Raw genomic sequence first — 25,370 nt, forward strand, 5'->3', positions numbered from 1 at the left:
ACTAAATCATTTTACTACAAAGAAATTGACATTTCCATTGGTATTTACATAAACCCACATCATGTATTTTATTTCAAATGTATTTGAGCCAAGATATAAAACAATGTTACAGTCACTTTGGAGATTCCTGCCACGCAGTGCAGCCTGTGGTTCAAATCAGGTTTGTGTGTTTATGAGACAAATTAACTTCATAAAATGCATGCACGTTTTGATGAAGGGTGTCAAATGTATAATATGCTGCTGTGTAATGGCATAGTGACTTTGCAGTGTACTGCGAGCACTTAGAATGCTGAGGTGAGTGAGCTTTCATTGATATAGACAGAATCCTCTTAGTGCAGTATGACAATAGGCTGTATTTTAGGGTTACTGCATTGAAATTTGTATTTACAAGTTTCCAAAGAAAAGCAAAAGTGCCCATACCAACGTGACTTGTTTTAACTTTTGATATATATATTTTTTTAAAGCAATACTGTGGACTTCAAGTGCTAGCTGCAACAGAAAGTTACATAAAGGGCTGATGTAGCTACTTCAACATTTAGGTTTTCTTTTCAAATAATGCAAAAAAAACAAAAGAAAGAATAAGAGAAGATCCTTCACTTTTAAATATCGGCAGTTGTTGTGGTTATGATCCATGGTGGCAGGTTACTCCTGGTGACTATAGCAACGAGGGCAAGACTTGATATGATGTCAAAGAATTTCACCAAAATAATTAGAGAGATCAAAACGTGAAGCAGTGAATTTGCAGCTGAAAGAAACGTCAGTTAACCACGGGAAGACAATCAGCATTGAGTGACGATTTTATTGTGCGGTGCGAAAGTGTGTCAAACATAATAAGCGATACTGTCACAGAGAGCGCCATCAACTCAGATGAGACGAGAAATCAAGTGCGTTTTAATAACAACTTTTATTATTTCGTGACATTTTGGATCTTTTTAAAATTCCATTAAGGAGCAGAGGAAGAAGGAATCACAGCAAGTTGATTCTCATCGTGTTAAACATGCTCACAATACGAAAGGCCCAAAAGTCAATGCTTTAAGCAGAATAAGCATGCTTTGAAAAAATTTAGAATTAGGCCAGCGAATGTAGTTGTTTCATTTTCTTCCTAAAATCTACAAAGAGGAACTTAAAGACATTCATGATTGTTTCAAACAGTGATACATTTTCTCCCTAGGATAAAAGAAAGGTTATCCTACAAAGTGCACAAGTTTTCTTGTTTTACTTTTGTACAGTGTTAGTAATAGGCAGTCCTATTTCAGTTCCCATTGTGCAATCACATATCCTTTACACCCTAATCTATTCAAGTTACCATGGACGCAAGCAAACATCACTTACAGGTAGAGATGCACCTATCAGACAGTTCATTGCCGATACCAATTTTCAGTTTTCTTTGAGGTCCGACTTTCTCATAATTTATTTCCCTAACTGACCTTCACATGAAAGGTAAACGTTCTGCAGTTCCTGCGACCGAGGTAGAAGTTTTGAATTGTATAGGAAATGGAAAATTTCCCCAATTCCTTGAATTTTTTATATGAATTAAGCGCAAGCAGTAGGTCAACGCATCTTTAGAATGTAAATAGCGGGACGTCATCCATTTAATACACGAGAAAAAAAGTTCTGACTGATCGGTGCAGCTCTATTTTCAGGCATTTGTTTCACATGTTCAAATTAACACGACACACAGCCACATATCAGGCCACGAACATGAGTCTCACACAAGTAAGTTATTTACATTTTCAATGTTCAAAATCAAGTCAACTCATACTTGTACATGGTTTTCTATTTTTTTTTTTTTTTTTTTAGAAATGCATAATTTTTTTTTAATCTTACATCAGCCATAATATTGTGTCTATCACACATATTCCTTTAAACAAAAAAAATAAAATTATATAACACATTATTTAACTCCACTTCTTTCATCTCATTATTGTAATAAATAAACAGTTTTTAGCGCTGGGTTAATATCATCATTAGCCCATGTAAACGTTTAGGAATGAATCTAATTCCAAATAAGAGTGTGCCAGAAATGCTTTTTTTTTTTCCTCCTGCCCCTCATTACCTTAAAAACTTACAGTTTGGACACGAAGGGGATTCCCTCGTACATGTCGGCCTTCAGCTTGGCCCACTCGGCCAGCTTCTGGATGGTGCCCTTCCGCTGGCCCAACACGCTGGCCGCCTTCTTCAGCTTGGCCTCGTTGCGCTCGAGGTAGCGATCCCCTTCGCCTTTGAGGAGGTTCAGCTTTTCCTGGCGGTTCTCGTTCAGCGGCACGTCCTCGCTCATGTGGGGGTTGAAGCGGAAGTAGGTGTCCGGTGGCAGCAGGGCGTCCAGCATGGTGTGCACCTCTGAAATTGAAAGTTCACGTTAAAGCCAGAACCCACACTCTGCTGTGAAATCAGTAAAACCCACTTTAGATGCGGTCTGGCACCTACAGAACAGCGCTCTATGGTCAGGTTTTGTAGTGGGTTAAAATGATATTTCAAAGATAAAATATGCAATGCAAAAGCAACTTTTGAGCTGCAAACATGTCTGGTGACATCACATGGGGTAAAAGGAGAAAAAAGAGAGAGCTTGTCCAAATGTAGAATATTAACAAGACCCTCAGAGACAAAATTTTTAATAAAGAAAAATTATAACAGTTTGGATGATTAGAGACACATTCATTATTTAGGAAAATTATTATTTAGCAAACTCATTTGGGCTTAATAATAAAATCCAATTGGAAAACTCAATTGAGCAAAAGAGCGAACACAGAGTTTCTGCAAGTTTCACCAACTCACATTTAAGACTTCAAGTCCATCATGAATAAAATTTAAGACCTGTATCGCAACGAAAAGGTACAAATGATGATAAACTGGCGTTACATTTCCACTTGCTGGATGTAAAAAAAAAATTCTAACGACTAGCTATGAAGGGTATACTAGCAGCTAGTTAGCGGTAGCCTCAACTTCCTCAAGTCACAAAACACAATGAATATGTACGGGGGCGACTCAAACTTTAGGTTGACAAAGTCATAGAACATACATGATGAAATAGTTCTGCCATGACAAAATTTAAGACCTCTGATTAACAAATTTAAGGAAAATTAGCATTTTTCAGAAATTAATTTAAGACATTTTAAGGCATTAATTTTAGATTCAAGAATTTTAAATTGAATGTGCGACTCTGGACAGAAAGTAAAAAGACATGTTGAGAGTCGCTGATATCGGTATTCAACACGTGCCCAACTTCAACCGCAACTCGATCGCCATAGGTTTTTAACCGACGCCTGCAGATCAGCTCAGTTCTACTGCCTCTTGTGATGTCATCAACCTAATCACACGCAAACAATGTTTTCTTTTCCCCCTTTGGAATTTTTGTATTTGGTGAAATCCTGTCGGTGGAAACTTGTTCTATTACCTACTGATGTTCTTCATTTGTTGGTAGAAGAAAAGACATCACTGGGTAGCAGCTCTAGTCCCTTTTCCCCGCCATACACATCTTACCTTCCGTATCCGTGGCACTGCTGATGACGTGAGTCAGCTTGGTCTTCAAGCTCGTGTAGTTCGTGCTGTTCGTGCCCACGGTCTCGTACCGTCCCGTCCCCAGAGACAACACGCACTCCAGGGGTGCGTTCGGCCACAGGCACTTGCACTCGTGAATGGCCAGAGCCGTGGGGTTGTTGATGAGGAGTCCTCCGTCCTTAAGTGACAGTGGGAGAGATTAAGGTAAAGAATGTGGGGGGGGGCTTGGATGCGTAGTTTAAATATAGTCCTGGTGACAGATTTCTCAGGATAAATGAGGTGAAGTAGACAGGCTGTCACTGAGCCACACAGCTTTGGGTTAGAGATGTGCTACTCTGGCAAAAAAATAAAAAATCAGTTTACCCAGAAGTAAACAAGCTCCCTGAAACTAAAATAAGAAAGACATGACCTATATACTGAGTCACACAGCTGTGTTACTCTGAATTCAGCTTGATTTGTGAATTAAACTGTCTCACAGTAATACAAAGTGACTGTATGTTATGGAAGAAACTGTGGAGCGAAACAAAAAATAAGGACAAACTGTTTGAATAAATGGCAGGAAAGATTTAGCACTTTGACTTTATCTCAGTTCCTCCCCCCGAATCCGTGCCGAGACCTTTCCCGAGCCCCGACGTACTTCTGATCCAGAGTCAGATAGTGACTAAGACTGTGGTTGCTTATCTTCCTCTGCACTGCAGGAGGAAAGATTACTTCAATGACTCTGAAGGTGATGTGGAAGTCTGTCAGAGAACTGGAGGTCTTTGTTTCAGTCTGCGTTAGCCCAAAATGTTTTATGTGTTGATGCTTTTGTGATGGTGAACAGTCTTAAAAAAGAACATTAATCCCAGCTAAAACTAAAAGTCTAAATCTCTACAGCAAATCCTAGCAATTTTAGCAGATTTATATCAATTTCTGTATCAGAAACTGTATCAGTGAGTGTGTGCGCCTCTCCAGTGTGGGTATTTTGGCATGATTTTCCTGTGAAATACCTCCGCTAGGTACTGAAAACTAGAGTAGGAGTCAGACCCGTGGGTGGTAATGTAAGCTCAACCTGCACTGCTCCACAGTGAATGTGGATGACAAATCTCTCTCCATCTTTTCTTGCTTGCTGTCGTTCCCTGAGCTTGCTGGAGACGAGGGCACGACCATGCAAACAGGACGAACATAAGGATTCGATACGTGCAGATGGGAATTGACGGGACGGGATTTGACGTAAAGGAAACCACAAGGCCAGATGTTGTACTTCTTGCTTCTTGGAAAAGATGAAGGCAAACCGAGAGATTAGGATCTTTTATTGACCGAAACACAATCAGAGGCCAGCCATACCAGCATCTGCTGTAGGAAACAGCAGAGCAATGGGGACCAAGCTAATTTAGCTTAAGTAGGTTATCAAAAAGAAGCTAAGCCTCCAGCCTAATTGCTCTCTGATAGGAGAGGCTAAAGATATCTGGCCTAATAATCAAACTTTATAGAATAATACCAGTCTGTTTGGGCAGCTCCCTGAAGGCACAAACATACTCTGACTAAAAAGACTAAAGAGGTAGGAGGAAAAATAAAGTGAGCCTTATAAAAAGGATTCATCCCGCATTGAATTTTTTTTTTTTTACAATCTGTCATGTTAAAACCCCAAAACTTCATTGTTTTAATGGGAAGAGGAAGGAAAATTCGACAGTTTTCGATTTGCAAATGAAAAACTGAAAGTATTCCTGCTCAGACACCTTTAATCCAGAACCTGCACGGATTTAATCGCAATAAAAAAAAAACTATTCTGTGAAAATCCGAACGGGTAAAATTGAACTCCTTGGCCCACATCAAAGCCAATGCAACACATGGTGCTGCTGTCCCTTAACTAAGACGGTCATTAATCAAAGTGACACTGAGTGAAGTGGAAGTAATCAAAGGAAATTCTAGCAGAACTAGACTGCATCCCTTTGAAGTCAACTACAAGTCTGCAATATTACAATTGAAAGCCATTACTGAGATACTTTTCTGTACATCATTTTTTCAATTGAGTTCTATGCAATTGTACCACTTCTTCTTAAACTTCCGAGCCTAAGCTGAACCGAATTTGGCTGAACTGGACCTTGCCAACCCATTTATCAGTCCGGTACCTGATGGAGGTCTTTTCCCAGAACAAATTCCTGGAAGTATCCGGGGGCGGCAGACGAGGCCCGGATGGCCTGCCACATCTTGTGTTTGCAGTCTCCAAGGTAGTGGGACCTCACTCCGGGCATGAGCCTGTAGTTCCTGAATACGTAGGCCTTCAGAGGCAAACCTCTGTTGACAATGGTGCTCACCGCTGCCACCTAGTGGACAAACACAAAACTTAGGAGGATTTTGGAAATCAAAAAAAAAGACACCAATCCCACCTTAGTTACAGAAAAAACGTTAGAAATTCAAAAAAATACGTAAATGTATTACTACTAGTTTTAAGAAATAAAATAATAATAAAATCTATATTTACTAAAAAAAAAAAACTAAAAAAAAACTTACTTTGGGGCAGTGTGGGTCCCTTGCACTCTCAATCATGCGTCCCTCACCCATACGTTCCCTACAGGAAAAATAAGAGATCACTAAACAAAGACAGCATATAAGCTATTCCAGCTAAGAATGATCCACAAACTGTAAAGAGTAGTTGGACAGAAAGAGACTAACTTGAGGATGCTTTCCCACATCTCGCTGTCGTAGAACGCGTGGCTCCAGCCCATCTTCACAGTTCCAACGATGACGTTCTGTTTGAAGATGTCCGAGCCCAGCTTTCTGTACATATCCTCGCACTCTTCTAAGGGGATCTGGAAAATCCCCAGCATGAAAGCCAAAATGGCGCCTGTAGGAAAAAAAAAAATTAATTAGAAGCAGTTAATAAGTGTTAGCTCGATCAAATAGTGGCTCTAAAAAGCGAGCAAAGCATACCAGTGCTGACTCCGCAGATGTAGTCGAACAGCTGATGGATGCGTTTTCCAGTCAGGTCTTGCAGCTTATGAAGAGTCTGGAGGGCCAGCAGTCCTCTGCAAACCCAAATACAAACTTTACATTTTAGAAGCATAACAAATGTCAGCTTTTTTATTATTAAACCAACATACAGAGAGCAACAGCTAATTGCCTCTTTAAAAATTTCCCAGCTGTAACAAAAAAAAAAAAAAACATGTTCAAAAAGGTTTTTATTGCACAGCTAAAATTAAATGTTAATGCTTCTGTTTATACAGCCTAATTTCCCAATAGGATTGTACTCTGTCTACTACTATAGGCTAGAATTTATGTCTGTCCACTGAAATGAAAATGACATTAGGTTTGTTTGGTGTATGTGTTAATTAGGCTACAAGTTTTGGTTAAAACATCAAATGATGAGCCATTTTCAGTTTTCTGACACCAAAAGACTTTTTATAGTACATGTCCTATAATTTAAAAGGCTTTGAAATGTGTTTCATTAGCATTTGATGTTGAATAAAGCAACAGAGTAACTGTTTTCACAAAATATTCAAAAGGTTGCAGCGTGTATCTTCAGATTCACAATATGGGCATCTGTCGCATAAAGCATCCACGCTTTTCTATTTCAAAAAAATAAAGAGTTGTACCTTGTGCCTCCTCCATCTATGGCCAGCACCCTAATTCCTCTGCCTTTGACCGGGTCTGTGTAGCCAACCAGCGCCAGAGATTCCCTAACAGCCGCCTGAAGGGAAAGGTCCCTGGCCTGGCGCAGTCGCAGCAAGCACGGCAACAGGTTCTCCTAAAAGACACAGTGATAAGAATGTAAACCCAACAACCATGTGGCAGTGAAGCAAACTGCAGGAATCGTTAGAAAGATGTGTGTCCAAGCTGACCTTGACTGCCACGCCCCGGGTCTCGGGAAACTCCAGGAGGTGAAAACTGAGCTCCTCCACTCGAGTGGTGAGGAGCTCCACGTCGGAGACCCTCTGCAGACCCTTCACCAGGGCTCTGGTCCTGTTGTCCACGCTCACTCTGGCTATTATCTGACAGACAAATCAGGAAAAAAAAATAAAATAAACACCACTGTGAGACATGGGGATGGCAGCATCATGCTGTGAATGCTTTTTGTTTAACAAGAAAAAGCTGCAGATTAAATGCTGGGAAAACCTATAAAAGGCTTCAAAAGACCTGAGTCTGAGAACCAGAAGTGGAAAGAAAATATTAAACATATCGCCAGCTACATAACAAAAAAAGAGAGAAAATATATCCCCCTGTAGATGTGCAACCTGGTAGACATAACCCAAAAGACTTTAACAGGCGTTGCAATTTTGTTTGACACATGACAAAAAATTTTTTTGCAATAACTCTACCTTTTCCCTTTGACTTAGCAGCTGCTGCCGCTTTGCCTTTTCAGCTTTTTCCTCTTCACCCTCAATCTTCTCCACTGCTTTGTCCACTGTAGGTTCAGCTAAACCGTCTGCGGTAGACTTCTCCTTGTCAACCGCCGCTTTTTTTGGATCGCCTCGAAACTTGGGAACAAGGGGCGCGATGTAGCTACCAACGAAGGCCTGGACGCTGGGCCGAGGGTACGACAGGTAGTGGGTGAAACCTTTTTTGGGGGAGACAGACACGGCTGTGCTCTCACCAGCTTGGGTAGCAGTGGCGGTGGTCTCTTCGGCCGGACTGGGTTTTTCTGAGGGTGGAGAGGTAGCGGGCGCTTCGGTACTCTTGGTCTCTGAGACTGGAGACAAAACAGGAATGGGTTCCGTTGTTCTCAGGGTGGTGACATGCGGAACGGGCTCAGAAAGATGCTGCCTGTTCTCTCCATCTTCTCCCGGTGCGTTTGGACCAAAGTAACTGTTGATGTGGTTGGACAGAGTCTTGTACGTCTCGTCCATGTTCGTGGACAGAGCTGTTGGGTGAAACAGCTGCCTGGTTTGCTTTGCCACAGTTGAGGTGGAGCTCAGAGCGGCTGCGTTTGCTGCTGAAGCCGAGGTGGACGGTGACTTTGTTTGGGCAACGAAAGGCTTCTCTGCAACTTGCTCCCTCTGCTCATCTGCCTCCTCCACTGCTCCATTTGTCCCACCTGCCTTTTCCTTCATTCCTCCAGAAGAGGTGTCTCTAGCACTGAAGGTCTCAGCTTTGAGTGGCGTTTTCTCAGAGAGGGCACCGTTGGCTGCGGCACCGCCAGGTTTGAAGCGGGAGAACCTGGAGATGAGGTCCGTGCCTCCCACTGCCTTGGTGACGCTGTCGATTGTGGACCTGAGCCGTGACATGCGTCTGACGACCCGCTGGGAACATTAGCGGAGAAGAGACTGGGGAAAAGAGCAGAGGCTAAAATATTTGTTTGAAATGATCCGGCATCCTGGCAGGTTTGTCTTCCGTGATCTATGGTTGCTTTAGCTCCATTTCTAAAAGGAAAAAATGATTTGCACTGAAAGTTTCTGGTAGCCTTCACTTCCTGTAAGAAAAAAAAAGAACATTTTATTATTGTTGTTACACCAATAAGCCACCAGATGATTCTATTTTCTACAGTATTGGTGCCTCTTGACAATTCAAAAAGTAAAACCTTTATTAATCACTCAATTATAATAACCAAACTTTTTAAAACAATTCTCGGCTCTAGTGCAATTTATTTCCCAGTAATCCAACAGGAAATACGCAAGGAAAAAAAGCAAAAAAGAAATGCGGAGGTAAAGGAACCAAGGGCGGGAGTCGAACTCGGGCCGCCCGATCAACCCAGTGTCCAACACCCCATAGTCACCGAACTTAATAGAAAACAAAAAACAAGTTGTGTGATGCATCTATATAATAAATGAGTTCCACATTTAGAAATTAATTGTTGTAAAAAAAAAAAAAAAAAAAAAGAAAAGTAAGTTTACATCTAAATAGTTCATATACTTGTATTGTTGTTACATAAAGAAGTCAGCAGAGGGAGACGTGTTCTACACTGAGTATTAATGTTACAGCAGCAGGTCGCCACTAGATGGCTGTATTTGACTTATCCTTCTTCAGTAACCATAGAAACCTCCAGTACAACAAGACCGCAACGACAAGATGGAGCGAAACGAGGCAGCTGAGCTCTCCTTGCTTGTAAAATCATTGCGGTTTGAGAGACAGTTAAAGGAGGAACTTGAAAACCCCCCGCCCAGTATGATGGACAGCACTGTGTGGGGCTTATGCAGAGACTTCACCATCGGAGAGGGGTACTTTAGGATTGAGGCATATATTAAAACCTGGGATATCAAGCCCGTTTGGGTCTACAACGTGGACTATCTCCGCCCGGAACTGGACGATGACTTTAAGATCCACCTCTACAGGGCCATTTTCATGGCCCCTACGGCCAGAAAACCAATAGAGGACAGGGTCAACATCTACTTCGCGATGGAAATATCGAAAACCGAGCCCGAAGCGCCGGTGGAGGTCCGCTTCATACTCGAGTCCAGGCGGCTCATACACACTCCGGGGAGGAGCAAGTTCAGCGAGAAGTGGTTGACCGACATTACCGAAACCAAGGCTTTATTCCAGAGAATGATGGAGTCATAAATCAGATGGCCACCATATATAACATTCAGTTATATAACAGGCCCTGTGTATGGACTTTGGGCTTCTGTTTTTTTTTTGTTTTTTTTTAAGTCTCAGCTGAAACGACCGCACACCTGTTAAAAACACACCTATGTTAGGTAAAACTGTAACAACGCCCTGGCGATTGAGAGCTCGTTCAGAGGCAGCTCAGTTAAAGGACGTGTTGGCTTACCAACTAAAGCATACTGAATAGCAACATAACCGTAAGAGTCTGTGTCGGCGAGTGAAACTGTTCTGGTTAAAAATGTGTATATAAACTTTCTTCTTACCTCGTGAAACCTAAAGAGGGTTTTCTGAAATATTTCATTGATTGCAGAGCTAGAACTTTCTGCCTCCACCTAAGCTAGTCGTGAAAGATAAACAGGAAACGGAATGCTGCTCTACTTTAAGGGAGCCAGATAAAGTAGACATTACTGCCACCTACAGCCCTGGAGGGAAATGAAACAAAAATGGCCACAGCAATGACGATTCATTTAAAGGAATGGCATAAAATACTGAAGCTAGAAAATTTTAGAATTAGTGTGGAAAATTTTAGAATTGCTACAAAAAATGTATTACAGCCAGTATTGGATAGGATACCTTCTTTTGTTGATATTTGTGGATATAATGTACAATGTCGTCTCCACTTCCTAGTGTATAGAAAAATTTAAAGAAAACCAGAAAATATAATCGCTTTAAAGATTCAGTGCACACCAAAATATGAGAATCTTATTGCTTCATTTAGCTTTTAACCTTAAAATTGGAATACTTCAAATAAAAGTAACAGCAAATATTAGAAAAAGTGTTGGATTTAAACATTTCAAATGAAGCCGTTCTACGTATTCAATATAGTAAATAAACGCAATCAGTAAAAATTTATTCATTTTCTAATGTGTTTTGTTTACGTATTTTGTTAATTTTTTATGTTTTGGGGTTACCTGTTGAGTCAATGAATTGAACTCTGAAATGGTTCAATTCATTTCTGTGAATGTCAAAGGAATACTTCTCATAAATTTTGGATATTTACAATTTACAAAGTAAATTTCATGTAAAGTAAAGATCTGACTATTACCATACTCTATAGGCCATAGTCGTGTACTAGGAATCTTCTCTGCCTTTTTGGCTGTTAATTTCAACACATTTTTTTTTTTTAAATGCAGTTTAAAAACCTAACAACCAAAGTATTTGCCTTACACGCATATAAACTCCAATGATATGTTATTCTTAATCCATAACGTTTGGAAGGCTTTCCACAAGGTTTAAGAATGGGTTCATGTTTTTGTTGTTGTTCTTCTTCTTCTTCTATAAGTGCATTGGTGAGGCCAAACACTGATGTTGGACAAGAAGGCCTGGCTCGCTTTGAACCATATCGTCAATCTCAAAACCTATTCAACTGTGCTGTTGTGCCGCAACATTGCATTGCATCAAACACGCATTACTGTCCAAAGTGGAAGCGCAGTTTTGTGATTTAGTATACCATAAGAAATCAGGTCAGCATAGATTATACCAGCTAGTTATGAATAAATGGTATTTGAGCAAATCTCTATAGAGGAGAGAATGAACTGGAGCTGGTTCTTTTGAAGGTATGTTTTCTAAATGCCAATAGATGTAGACTGAAATATATAAAGATTTATTGCTTTTTCGTTCATATGGAAAAAAGCAGAACTAATTATCAGGTCAAATTCATTTAAAAAGTGTCATTGCATTTTTAATGTAATAATAATTGTACGTAAACACACCAGTTTCACTTACAAATTATAATAGATTTAATATAACATAATTTTGTATATAATTTAGATTTCACAAATTGGTAGAAAGGGAATGGAATGTAATTGAAAATGCTTTAAAAATAATACATTATCAAGCAGTACAGAAAAAAAAATAAAGTATGACATTTGGTAGCCCTAGAAAAAATTTTAAATTACATACAGTATATGCAGCTAAAAAAAAAATGCTGAAATCAACCATTTTTAAAACTATATGTTTTTAAGCATTGAAATTCTTTATTTGCTTCCTTAATTATGAGAAATAAGGTATTGAAAATTAGGATAAACCAAGCATGGACACAATGTTTAAGCTTCATAAAATAGAAATAATTCATATTCTCACAATTAGAGCTTAATGTCATCACAAATTCTTTCCACTGATTTTTTTTTCCTGGTCCTTGTCCATCCCTTTGTTAATATTGGATAATATGATCCACATTATCCAATGGAATCTATATTTTAAACTAAGAATAAGAAGAAGTTGTGATCTCTGTGGGTTATAATACGTACAAGGCAAGAAAGAAAATAAATGAAACAGAATAACCCAGAAAATAAGCAGCAGTAGGAACAAAATGCTCATTCTAAAGCTCAAAATTACACATAATGATTTATTGTACTTGGCATGAAACAGGAAACTGCTGTAAGATTTCTGAGGTGTTACTCATTTTGCATGACCTTCTGTTTGATGCATTTTCTTCCTAACTTGAGAGACTTGCGCAGATAAATTGCCAGGGACAGGTAGATGTAAAGACTGAGCACACGCTGTTCGAGAAGCAAATTCCTAAAACATTTCTGCTTATCAATTTACTTCTTTTTTGTTTTTTTCAAAAACAAAAATATCTGTTTTAGAAAATTGCGGAGATTGATTCTCCGAAAAGACACTCCCGTCTGTAAAAGCGGCGTGTGGTGTGTGAATAGCTCGTGAAAAAGCTATTTGATTTATTGGTTTTCAGAGAAAAAGCAGAGCTTGAGATAAGTTCTTAGAAACTAAAATCTTACCAAAAGTAAACAAGAGAGGAGAAAACCAATGCAAGGAAGAGAGAAAGAGAGAGAGAAATGCAAAATCTTCATTCACAACATCAACCTGCCATGAAATAGAGTACAGATTAAGAGTCATTTGTCATGAGTGGAGAGTCACTGCTCCATACTGGGGAGGGACTGAATTGAGTTTCATAAGCTTCTCAGTAAAGCTGGCACAAAACGACAAAAGCTCACTTGGTTGAAATGTTCAAGTAAATCAAGACTTTTAGCCGTCTAATCAAAACAGATTAAGACTAGATCCCAGATGACTCTTTAATGGAACTCTCTAATCAAGCATTTCTTTAATGGAAAAGCTAACTCTCTGTCGCTCAAGGGTCATAATTATCTATATTTTCTTCAGCTTTCAAGCTTTTAAGAGTGATTTTTTTTTTTTTTAAAGTCTGACATTTGGGCAAATGTGCCTTATAATAGAAGACTGACTGACGTTTTCTATGAATTTCTATCAAAGAGTTCTGAACGTCAACATCAGAACTTTTCTGATAACCTCAAGCGCAATTAAAGCCAACAAACCCACACGCCATTACTATGATTCGACAGACTCTCACTCAGTCGCCCCTTTGGATGCAAATAAAATGGCCGAGCTGCCACTTACTGAGAGGAGGAGAGTAAAAAGATTTCATTATATGCTGCTAAATAAACAGCAAGTTGCAGTCAGTCTCCTTGAAGGCTGAATGCAAAAGGCTTTTATGGATCTGGCCAATTTTAAATCCACTTTGCTGGCTCGCTAATGATCAGGAGTGATCTGGAATAAAGAAAGAGAGAAAGAGAGGGGGATTTCATATGAAACAAACACCATGTTGTGTGTTACTGTAAAGGAGGAGAAAAAGTATTCAAAAATGTTACGACGCGAACAAAACACTGGTATTTGCCCACTTTTACACTCTGTACATACAAACCAATTGCACTTAACAAGTAAAGAGCCACTGCTGAAAGAAAGAGATAAGAGGATCAGTTTGCAGATAAGTGCACCATCACTCTGTGGGGAAGATTTTGTTCAGCAGGGACAGGGGAGCTTCTCAGTAGCTGTTGGTGAAGATGGATTCAGGTGAATACAGAGAATAAAACCTGCAAAACACTTCAAACCCGGGCAAAGGTTCACCTTACAGCAGGGCTGCACAAAGAGCGGTGTAGATCAGAGGGTGTTCATGTGTAAGAATGGTCCAGTCAAAGTTCTGAATGAAATCGAACAGAGAATGTCAGGCAAGAATTCACATTTATGCTGCCTTCCATCCAAGCTACATAAATTCTGTGTCTAGATGTGCAAAGCTGACAAAGACAAAAGCATGTATTTTGTTTTTCCTTCCACTTAATTATACACTACTTTGTGTTTATCACACAATCCCAATGAAATACATTCTATAAATATGGACGTTTTTGTAGATGGTTAAATAATGTTTGTTGCTCTCAAGTAAATCGTGATGATTTTAAACATTTATGTCAGTGTGTGTGTTGTATTAGCGATAACACTGACATTAGTCATACTTCAGCCCCCCTCCTCTCTTCTCTTCTCACAGTCACCGCTGACACCTGCGACGCGTTTCGTTTGTGCTGCGCCAAAAAGGCAAAGTCCAATTTTTAAAAAAAAGAGGTTACTGATTTCAAGCCACTCGGGAACGATATACATTTTTTTTTCTCCGTCTAAATGGATCCCAGCAGCAGCAGTAGTCCTGCGGTGGCAGCAGATGAAGACGAAGCCGTCCGTTTTGCGCTCCTCAGAGCCGGAGTTCTGGGGTTAATTTTTGTGTTTGCCACATGTGGCAACCTTTTCTTCTTAGTCACCCTGTGTAAGAGGAGGAAGAGGAACTCGCGGACCCAGCTTTTCCTCTTGCACCTGTGTCTAGCGGATCTGGTGGTGGCTTTCTTCCAAGTCTTGCCGCAGCTTTCCATGGAAATTACGCACAGGTTCCGCGGGACGGACTTCCTCTGCCGCCTCGTGAAGTACTTGCAGGTGGTCGGGATGTTCGCCTCCGCCTACATGATTGTGGCCATGGCCATTGACCGCTACCACGCTGTTTGCAAGCCCATGGTCTCCTTCCTGGAGGGCTCCTTCAGGAGGTACATCTCCATAGGCGCAGCGTGGCTCATCTCCCTCGTCTTCAGCTCCCCGCAGCTCTTCATCTTCTCCCTCCAGGAGGTGGAGGCGAACCTGTATGACTGCTGGGCGACGTTCGTCGAGCCCTGGGGGAGCAGGATCTACATCAGCTGGATCACTCTGGCAGTGTTCGCGCTGCCCGCGGTCATCTTGTTGTTTTGCCAGATGAGGATATGCACAACAATCTACTTCAACATGAAGAGGAAGGCTCTGCAGTCGGGGCGCGCAGGCACGAAGGGGGTCTCCAGCGCAATGCTCAAGACGGTGAAAATGACTTTTGTGATTATAATGGCGTACACGGTGTGCTGGAGCCCCTTTTTTGTCGTGCAGCTGTGGTCGGCGTGGAGCCCGAGCAGCGCGCCTACGCAAGGTTGGTTTCAGGGTTTCAGCGGGGCTGGATGCAGGATGTGGGCCCCTGGGCTAGAGCCCGTCTTGAGTGCACTGTTCACTTACGTTTGTTTTACGCATGCAACTTAAATACGTAGCTGAACGTAACATTTCTAGGACTTTTGAAAACGGAATTTCTCTCACTTCTGCTGAAAGACGCTTCTTGAAATCATGTTAAGGTACCAAAAATATTCATTTTAGAGGAAACAAATTTATTTCAGTAATTTAAATGAAAGAATATATTTACAGATTCGTTGCATATTGAATGATAAATGTCATTGTGAGCATAATGGAAGCATTAAGTGCTCAAATTTCCTGGTTCAGAAGTGGCTAAACTCAAGGAAAGTGGCAGTCCTGGTGTGCGACCTGGATTCATTCTCTCTAAGCTGCAGTTCCAAAAATAGATATTGCTAGTGCACGTTTTTCTTCCACTCAATTTTACATGAGTGTGCTTAGTTGCAGTAGTGTGCAAAGGTGGGCTTCTTTAGCACTTTTTGAGGCTTTCTCTCTGTGATGAGCGGTGCCAGCTGGATAACTGTCAAATCAGCAGACTTCTCCATAAACATGACATTTCTGTTTTAAAATATCTTATTGATCTTATGTAATATTCAAACTGTCTAAGAAACTGCTGAATGAAATCCCTGCGTAATGAATCTATACATTACTTCTATATACATTACTTTTATTATTATGTGATTTAAATAATCTTTTAAGAATGTTCTAGTGCCTGTAGTAGCTACCACATGCTTGTCCTTACATCAAACAGGAAGACGACCTGCAGCAAGTGCATAAAGACTCCCAGGTTGTGAGTATGACATCGGTGTTTCATCACATTTATTCTTTTTTTTCTTGTCTTGCAGGTCCCATATTTTCAATTATCATGCTGCTCGCCAGTCTCAACAGCTGCACAAACCCTTGGATATATCTCTACTACAGCTGAGAAAAAAAAAAAAAACCCAAAAAACTCTCAATTGAACATCATAAGAAAACGAGAAATAGTTAACAGGATTTCTACAGGTTCCCACCTGTGAGGACTGAGGTGAAGCGATCCTTTTTTTTTGAATCGCATGGAGAAGACTTTGAGGAAGAAAGGCACATCTGTTTGTGTTCTCTGTTGGCGAAAAATATCCTCTCGCTCCTTTGTGCAAAAGAGAGAGGTGTGTATTTAGCAGACTGCGGGGAAACCGGCAAATTAACGGAAGACAAATATATTCAAACAGGCTTTATCTTTTCAGAAGCAGTGACTGCATGGAGGATTGTCTCCTGCTGGACCAAGATAAAACAGAAATGAGCAATCAGAGACAAACATTCGGGGGGGGGGGTTTATTCCTGTCGGTGTGTAGCTATGGGTAAACAGAACATGTGGAGGCTGGCAGTAGAAACTGGCATGTTAAAATTCAGTTTTCAGACATAATTGAAAATAAATTGTCGCGTCTAGAAAGTTGACTTTGCAAATGTATTTTAATTTCAGTTTTTCCCAGGTGAAGCAAGGTATTTCTTACTTTTTTCAGTGTTTCATACCAAAATGAAGTCAAGTAAGCGCTTTCAGCTAGAAAACACCATTCAGACTTTGACTGGGTCAAGACAATACGCTATTAAATAATTGATATTCTCAACATCTTTCATGATTACTAGAAAACCTAAGATTTATTTCTGTGAGGATTTTAGCCAGTTTGTATGTTTTGCTATGGTTGGCCCCTAAATTAAGTGACGTCACATACATTCTTAGCATTAGCGTTAAACTGTGTTTACGTCATCCCTGCATATAAAAACAGCGGAGGAACGTGAGCTTTGAAAGTTTTTGCTTTCAGATCGTCCTTCCTCTTCAAGTATTCACGGGACAACATTCATCACTTTCACAAAAAAAAAGAAGTTTGTTGGACAAAAAGACCACAAATATGAATGCAGATAATGTCACCATTAACATGTACAGAGTAATTGAGAAGCGTTTATTGTAGCCATCAGGAAGTTCCTTTTGACTTCTTTCTGGAAATTCCTGACATACATTGTTACTTCTAACCTACTTCAAAATGTTTTGTGTGAAAGGTTTACTGTCTGTTTAACCAAGGCAAAGATCTGCATTTTTCTGAAGTCAAATTAGGCATAATTATGAGTCAGAGTTTCTTAAACCTACATACCCCACAGTATGATTGAACTTCCGACATAAATGGTTCTCCTTTTGTGGGAAAAACTTAAATTTTGGTTACAACGTAGGCATGACGACTTCTTTTCCTGCAGCTGCACACTTCACCAGACTGACTTTATTGCCATTTTGAATATGAATTACGTTCTCTTTTCCATTCCAGCAAAGCCTATAGCGCAATAGTTTGCCTCGTGTTGTTTTCCCTTGCACCTCACAAGCCCATCCATGTCTGCCAATTTGCAGCAGCCCGTCAACAGCACGTGGCCATTAGCGCGTATGGCGCGTCTGTGTCACAATATAAATGATCTAATTTGCCGTGGAAATTCCCATCAAGACAACACAGAAAGGAGACATGCCCATTTCGAAGCACATGCTGATTTTCACGTCAGGTAAAAAAAAGAAGAAAAAAGAAAGATAAGAATGTTCTCAGTGCAACCTGAGAGCCTGTGGCACTTTGTTTTATATCTGCTTCAAATAAGATTAGCTATCTGATGCAGCCAAAATACAACTGTGACTAACTCAAAGCCCGAGGGTGGAGAAGTGGGAGATAAATCCTGCTGCAGGTTTGTGCTCATGTAATTGCATTGAATACAACCATCACTACAGACTTAATGGGAGGAGAAAGAGGGTGCTTTCTGAGATGCCCATGTTTAAAGGAATACAGCGATTTCTTTCAAAAAGGCCAGAATATGAAAGCATAGTAGTGACAGATGATGCGACGTCCTTTGTCGGGCAGTGTTCACCCCTTTAGCATTGATGCACATCGGCCTCATTTTGAAGCCCACTTGCAAATGTTTGAAGCTAAATTTTAAGTGAAGGATGCAGGGAAAAAAAACCCAAAAAACTTTTATGATGCATCCTAAAAGATGTCATTACAGCAGACATGGCTGTCAATATATTCAATCCAGGTTTTTGATTAGCTGTGATCCTACTTGCAATTTCTTCCGTCAAAAGTTTTCCCAAGTTTTCCAAGACCTCAGCTTGACCTCAGCCCATCCTGTTAGCTGTTTTTTTTAAAATTTATTTTTCTACCTAATTGAATTGCAAACAGGCGGAAGCTGCTTCCTGGGAAAGCCTCGCTATCTTCTTATGGCCTTGTCATGCTTTGTGGGCATCAATTATTCAAATTTCCAAAGTGTTAGGCAGACACTTGGGGGCACACTAGTGACTGCTAATTGAGCAGATGCAATGTGACAAGTAAGAGTATTTATACCGGATTTATAGACACCTGGGTCTTAAACTTTGAGAAAAACATGCAAGAGAAAAAAAAAAATCAAAATAAATTCATTCTTTTAACTAGTTTTTATAACAACTTGTCACAGCAGTTGTATTATTAAAAAATGGTAGAATACCACTGTGGTCAATTGATAAGTGATACATTGGCTGTTCCATAAAAAATGATGTTCCCAAAAATTGGGCCAGAAAAAGCGAGATTTTTCATATCAAATTTCCGCAGCTTTCTTGGCTTCCAAATTACTTGATTAACAAGTTTAACATAAAGAGACAACTTAACTTAAATGTACAGTTAACGGAAGTAAGCAATTAAGGAATTAACACCTGTACAATCTACAAATATTTCAGATCCCATCGGCCCATCAAAACCTTTGTAAGTGCATGAGGTCATGATTTTCAAGACAACTATTCCTACGATGCTCGAGACTCGATGTGGTAGATGAAGAAAGAAGTGAAATGGTGGTCACCATGGTGACTAGAAAGGAATAAAAGTGTGGAAAACATTTTTACATTTCTCCATACTCTATTTTATTATGATTGATAGTCACAGAGAAGTGAAAAGTGGTGAAATGAATAGTTTTCACCACCACACGGAAAGCCTGACAAATTGATGACTACAGTCTGGGGAGGATTATGAAGCTGAGTAGCTAAAATGAATTTAAACCATCTTGTAGATTGGTGTCAGGTTGTAAAATGAAATTTAGGACCATTCGGAGAAAAAGTGAAATGTGCAGTTCACATTTAAAAATATAGATACATGAATAAATTAGAATATGCGTCCTGATAAAGCTCATTTGTCAGGATAAAAGTACGTTTTTAAAATTGACAACATTAAGCAGGTATAAAGCATATTTTTCATTATGACTACATTTTTATATTAAAAATGTTTTTAAACAAAATTGGTCTCATATTATATTTTAATTTTAAATTTCAGCATAATTAACAGAAATAAAGGCTTTAAAACATCCATCTCTGTGTAATTATTACTATATAATGTTTTACTAAGCGATAATGTTCTTGAAATAAATGGACTTTTCAAAAATATTCTAATTTGTCCAATAGGCCTGTACAGCTGTTAAGCAATGAAAATGACCACAGTGCCACCACGTGGACATCATCAGACCTGCATCTATAGCAGCATGTTACAGAAGCTGTTTCACCCAAGACAAATAACTGACCAAAATTAGCTACAGAAAAGGCAATAATAACACAAGTCAGATGTCTAAAGATCAGAGTAAAACAGATGATATATAATCTTCTAAAATTTTCTGCTTCTCTTTAAAAACTGCCCCATCCCTCTTCAGGAGTGAAATCTCATTCTCTAAAGTGTGGATTTTAGCCACGGTGCTCTCCTCTCTACGGTCCAGTTCCAAGATCTTTGTGTGCAGACTCAGGATCTTACTCCACAACTCGTCTTTGTCAGTGTCCTGTCTGCAGTACGAGTGCTCGTGAACCAAAACGCGCTCCCTGTCGCTGGGCTCGGTCTCCTCTGCAAAACTCCCCAGAGATTTGTCTCTAATCAGTTCCACAGGCACAAAACGAAAAGTCTGGCTCTGGTCTGCTGCAAAAGTAGCGCAATGTGCATGTTCCTCATCGCTGGCGTGAGGGCCAAGTGTCTCGCAGCACAACACGGTCACAATCGAGTCAGTTTGCTCTTCGGAGCGCAACGGCGGTGTGCGGCAGGGCATTGCTGAAACTCCACTGTTACTCGTTACCTCGCAGACAGTAGTGTGCGTCTCAGGTAGACTTGACTGAGAAGTGATCAATGTTTGTTGGAAGACAGGGACTTTGAGCAGCGTCGCGGACTGTTCTTTAACAGGTGGGCACATTTTCCTCAAAATGAGAGGCATCCTACTGGTATCAAACTCAAAGTCCTCAGCCTGTGACGGGGATGTGCCTTTAGGATTTCTCTGAAGGGTAACCTTGTTCTCACATTCCTTGGATGAAAAAGAGTACTGCAGTTAATTCACAGCAATACAACACATGTATCTGCTGTGGATTTAGGATAGAAAAAAAATATAGCTGCAGTGTTAAAACATCTGTAAACTCAAACAAATTTTCTTTAAACATTTTTTTTTCATGGAGGTTACTACATACATTCTCAACAGAGGGAAAAAGGGTGGGAATAGCTGTATTCTTCAGATACCGGATACCCCAGCGAATATCAAAGCAGTCCTCTGTGAAGTGCTCGCTGCAGAGATACTGATGCCGACTTGGGGTCCACTCCTCCCGCCTCATGTTGTTTACCCATTTTTGGAGCCTGGTCTTGTCCTGCAAGGGAAAACTATGCAGAAGGAGAACAACCAAGGACATTAATTAACCTGAATGAAAGATTATTGTGAATTCTGAAACTGAACTGAGCCTCTTAGACAGTTAAACACACTATACACCTTTCCCCCCTTTCATAAGTTCATTTTGACCAAATGACACTTTAACTTAAAATAACAAAACAAATCCAGAAACTGATCGCATGTTATACCAATATGATCTATTATATTCTTATCAGGTATGACAGAGAAAGGTTTGGCATGTAGCTTTAAAGATGAGCAATAGCAAGCAACTCCGTTACTACTAGTAGTTTATTTCAATCTAGCACAAACATGGCACTGCCGTATCGTCACTATAAGCAATTTATAACGGTGATGGTAAAAGCCTAATTGAAATAGCTGAGAAAAAAACTATGCAAACAGAATAACTTACGGGTAAAAGCTGATTTTCTTGTCTTGTTTTGATGAAGTCCCTCCACGGTTTCGGCAAAGCTTTTCTGCGCAGTATCGTGGCATCTCCTCTGTGAAGCCGCATGAAAATACCTTGACACAACACGTTTAAGGATATTTTTAACGTGAAAAATGTCGAAAAAGTCCACTTCCGGTATGCTGTCCGAATGGCGGAGGTGACGTTTATTTATTTATTTAGCCAACACTTTGGGTTGAATCCTTCACAATCAGCCGGGGTGATGATTGGAGTGGAGTTGAAGGAGTTTCTTAAATGGAGGGGAAACGTGCAGAGAATATATATCTATTTGTTGCTACGAATTAAAAAGTTGACAGATAAATTTTTTTTGAAAATGACGTAGACATCGGCGCCTCTTGAACGGGTATGCGTATTCTCCAGTTGAAGCGGAATTTGAAATTGTCAGCGAACTACAATCCTCCGGCAAGCCTAGTTCCTGCCTCGCCGGTTGACAAATCGTGCGTACCCACCGCATAGTTGCTCAACAGATGAGCATTAAAAAATGTACATGTAAAAATACGGATTGAAAAATCCAAGCAAATGCGACAAAATAAAAAAGGGCTTAAAGAAAGAAAATATATTAGTTGTCTAATGCTGCACGGAAGGGAGAAAGGGTGCTGCACAACATCTAGCAAGAAAAAGATTATAAGCGTCAGAGTTTTATTCAACAACATATTTAGAGCAAAAGGCTTAGGAACATTACAGATATAAGCTAAATAAAATTAAAATATATAGTCTGTCAAATAAGATGTTCGACTTTATCTAATCTAAAATTAGCAACGGAACCCGAACACGGAAGCAAAATACCTGTAATTATCTTTTCATACCGCTACTCTTTGTCAGACTCCTCTGAGTCTAGTCCACTGCTCTCGGTCCTCAAGCTTCCACGTGCGCAAAATCCCCACCAATCACAGCCTTCAGAGTCAGTGTGTTCAGTAACGGACCAATAGGAATGCGAGTCGTGTTGTTGAGGCTGAAGAATGCTTGTCGTCAACAGCTGCTGGGTTTCGTTTCGCATCAGCTGGAGCTGTTGGCGGGTGACGAGAAGAATCCACAAGGCTGTTCATCAGTTCTTCTGCAGGTAACTGTTCGGATTTCTGTAAAAAAAAAAAAAAAATAATAACGGTTTCTAATGTACAAGGGGCTTATTTGTGACTGAAAATAGAGAAATGTTTTTGTAATAAGGTTTGTTACTGCTAAAAACTGATCGAAAGTTTCTAGTCGGTTCCAGAGAGTTTCCATCATCAGCTTGACGGCTCTGTTGAAACAGCAAGCTGGAAAAAAAAAAAAAAAAAAAGCCGTTAAGCAACGTTTTACCTGCGTTAATTTTCTGTTATCCAATTCTGAACTTCAGTGTTTATTCTAAACGTTATATATCTGGTATACGTTCTGCTTTTATAGCTAATGGGTGTTAAAACTGTCGGTATGGCCACGGCGCAGTCGACGCTGCTCCTCGCAGTTCACATTCTTCTCATCTCGGAGTTCATCCTGGCTAAGAGAGACTACTACGAGATCCTGGGGGTGCCCAGAGATGCCGCGGAGCGCCAGATCAAGAAGGCTTTCCATAAACTGGCTCTGAAGTATCACCCTGACAGAAACAAGGGCGCAGGCGCAGAGGCGAAGTTCAGAGAAATAGCAGAAGGTACGCCAGTGATTCATCATAGTTTTTCTATTACGTCAAGGAAGTGTTTTGTTTACAAGTTGGTCTGTAAAGTGTTTGTCTGGTACTTTAAAATACGCTCCTCCTGTTGTGAAAATTGACTTAAATTGTCACATTCAGCTCGACAAGTTTCTTTAAAAGTAATTTTTATGCCACTACTCTGCTGTGTTTTGAATTTCCTCCTTCATGGTAGGAAGGGAGTTTACTTTTGGTGTCTTTACTATGTTTGGAATAGAGACATGCAGTTAAATTAAAAAGCATTCTTATTTTTTTCCAAAAGTGGTGCAGATTAAATTTACAGTAAATATTTGTACATTTACATGAACAAATTGCCGGGGGGTGGGGGGGGAAGGTGACCAAATCATCTTTATCTGGAAACTTTTGATATTTTGAAACAGGAAATGTGCAAAAACTGACATTAGTTCAGACACAATGTAGGAAAGTTAATTAATTCGTACTGATCATTCAGTGAAATTCCAGTCAAGAAGAATGAGCTTTTATTTACAAGTCTTTAATTTGTACATTATTAGTATGAGACAGGATTAAATCTTTTCAGAAAAGATATTATTTCTTTTATTATCTATTATCTTCTTATTAATTATTTTGTTCATACAAGTCATCTACATTTTAAGCTAAGGTATTCCCAGTTTTTTTCCATGGCTTTTATTGAACTTTAGAGCACCTTTTAAAATTATTCACAATGTTAAAAGTCTTTTCTTTTTTACATTACAAACTTCATAGTTTATCCTCCCCTGCCCTTGCTAAAGAAAGACATTTCACCAGGCAGTGGTGTTCTCAGGATGTGACATCACATTTCAATCTTGACCTCATCTGACAATAGCAGTCTTGTCCTCCCACTTGCTGTGTCCAACACATGATGTGCATCAGAGCTTAATTACAATAAACTCTTTTTGGATGCTCTACTGTGTATTGATATTAAAATACTGATGCTTACTTTACATATATTTGCTTCTTTTAGCTTATGAAACGTTATCGGATGATAAGAGGCGGCGAGAGTATGACCAGTTTGGCCACTCTGCCTCATCGGGAGAAGCTTACCAAGGAGGTAGAGGAAGTAGAGCAGGCGGCAGCGGCGACGACTACAACTTCAGGCAGCACTACCAGTCCTTCAACTTCAATTTCAATGACATCTTCAAAGACTTTGACCCGTTCGGTCAACAACACCAGCACCACTTCCACTCGCATCATCAGTCGCACCAAAAGAGACACTTTGACAGCCACTTCCAGGCTCACAAGGAGGCGATGAACCGGCAGCGGAGAAGCTTCCAGCAGGGGAGCTTCGGCGGAGGAATGTTCGACGACATGTTCGAGGACTTGGAGAAAATGTTCTCCTTCAACACCCACACTTCCAGGACCGAGAGCAGATTTCAAGGCTCGGCGAAGCAGCACTGCAGGACGGTGACTCAGCGCAGGGGGAACATGGTGACCACCTTCACCGACTGCTCCTGAGACGAGATGAAGGATTTAAAAGAAAAAAAAAAAATGTTGGGACGCTGCACAATTTTTAGTTGCGGTGTTGAAATCGAATTGAATGCTAATTTATCACTTGGTGTGGCTTTTGTAACTCTTAGTGTTTTTTTCCCAGCAAATATCCAAGCTGGTCAAATTAGTGGCTATTCTGAAGCAATAACAAATCCACCTTTTTGATTATAGCACGGGAATAAGTCTTAGGACCATTCAAAAACCTCCCCTTTATTCAGCTTTCCTTGTTTGTTGTGTTTGTTTCGGTTTATTATGACTGTACGGTTCCGACACTCAGGTACGGCCTACGTTTAAACAATAAAAGCTTGTTTTCCGTCGAGGGCAGGAAGGCAATAAGAGTTCTCGAAGGCAATCTTTGATTCAGCAGCTAATCAGGCCACTTTGCTTTCTAACTTTGAAACGACAACAAATTTCTCTTCCAGGAAATGTAGCTGGAATGCGTGCAGGCTGGCCGTCGTCAACAGTTACCTCATTTGAAGTTTAAGTTTCTTCCTGCAGAGATGCATCTCCTATCACTCAGTCAGGGTCAGGAATTAACATCAGTCCCACAATAAATCCTGTGAAACGGAGACGCAGACAATTTATTGCTTCGTCCGCTCGTTTTTCAGTCAAGCTGGATGGTCTGACAGGTTAAGTTTCCCAAACTGATAAGAATGTGCAATACTTGGCACCTTTGCTCTTCATGTTGCCTATGATTCAAAGACGGTGCCCTGCAAATGTCATTGTCTTACATCTGCACTGTGTGTATGTGTGTGTGTGTGTGGTAAGTGTGTGTGTTGACTGCAAAATGTTTGGAAAGAAATTAAAACATGAAAGATCAAA

At 40.2% G+C, this 25,370-nt stretch overlaps 5 protein-coding genes across 5 annotated transcripts; 3 read left to right on the forward strand and 2 right to left on the reverse strand.

Annotated features, from left to right (window-relative positions):
- Positions 1-880: 880 nt before the first annotated feature.
- On the reverse strand, positions 881-10,459 carry pnpla8 (patatin-like phospholipase domain containing 8). The gene is made up of 10 exons (XM_032589731.1): positions 10,281-10,459; positions 7,797-8,887; positions 7,320-7,469; positions 7,074-7,225; positions 6,412-6,506; positions 6,154-6,325; positions 5,992-6,049; positions 5,610-5,804; positions 3,481-3,676; positions 881-2,340 (listed from the first exon to the last, which is right to left on the reverse strand). Exons 2-10 carry the CDS (start codon positions 8,700-8,702, stop codon positions 2,066-2,068), a joined length of 2,199 nt encoding a protein of 732 aa, XP_032445622.1. The 5' UTR covers positions 8,703-8,887; positions 10,281-10,459; the 3' UTR covers positions 881-2,065.
- akap14 (A-kinase anchoring protein 14) lies at positions 8,897-10,274 on the forward strand. The gene is made up of 2 exons (XM_032589732.1): positions 8,897-10,032; positions 10,063-10,274. The coding sequence occupies exon 1, from the start codon at positions 9,484-9,486 to the stop codon at positions 9,970-9,972; it is 489 nt and encodes a 162-aa protein (XP_032445623.1). The 5' UTR covers positions 8,897-9,483; the 3' UTR covers positions 9,973-10,032; positions 10,063-10,274.
- Positions 10,460-12,026: 1,567 nt separating the features above from the next.
- avpr2l (arginine vasopressin receptor 2, like) lies at positions 12,027-17,158 on the forward strand. Its single transcript, XM_032589770.1, has 2 exons — positions 12,027-15,259; positions 16,137-17,158. The coding sequence occupies exons 1-2, from the start codon at positions 14,440-14,442 to the stop codon at positions 16,214-16,216; spliced, it is 900 nt and encodes a 299-aa protein (XP_032445661.1). The 5' UTR covers positions 12,027-14,439; the 3' UTR covers positions 16,217-17,158.
- A 1,279-nt stretch (positions 17,159-18,437) lies between these two features.
- Positions 18,438-22,370, reverse strand: LOC116736899 (THAP domain-containing protein 5). The gene is made up of 3 exons (XM_032589769.1): positions 21,353-22,370; positions 20,750-20,936; positions 18,438-20,589 (listed from the first exon to the last, which is right to left on the reverse strand). The coding sequence occupies exons 1-3, from the start codon at positions 21,433-21,435 to the stop codon at positions 19,882-19,884; spliced, it is 978 nt and encodes a 325-aa protein (XP_032445660.1). The 5' UTR covers positions 21,436-22,370; the 3' UTR covers positions 18,438-19,881.
- Positions 22,360-25,370, forward strand: LOC116736901 (dnaJ homolog subfamily B member 9-like). Its single transcript, XM_032589771.1, has 3 exons — positions 22,360-22,466; positions 22,787-23,027; positions 24,025-25,370. Exons 2-3 carry the CDS (start codon positions 22,790-22,792, stop codon positions 24,513-24,515), a joined length of 729 nt encoding a protein of 242 aa, XP_032445662.1. The 5' UTR covers positions 22,360-22,466; positions 22,787-22,789; the 3' UTR covers positions 24,516-25,370.

Source organism: Xiphophorus hellerii, chromosome 17 (assembly GCF_003331165.1).
Source record: "Xiphophorus hellerii strain 12219 chromosome 17, Xiphophorus_hellerii-4.1, whole genome shotgun sequence".
Classification (NCBI taxonomy): Eukaryota; Metazoa; Chordata; class Actinopteri; order Cyprinodontiformes; family Poeciliidae; genus Xiphophorus; species Xiphophorus hellerii.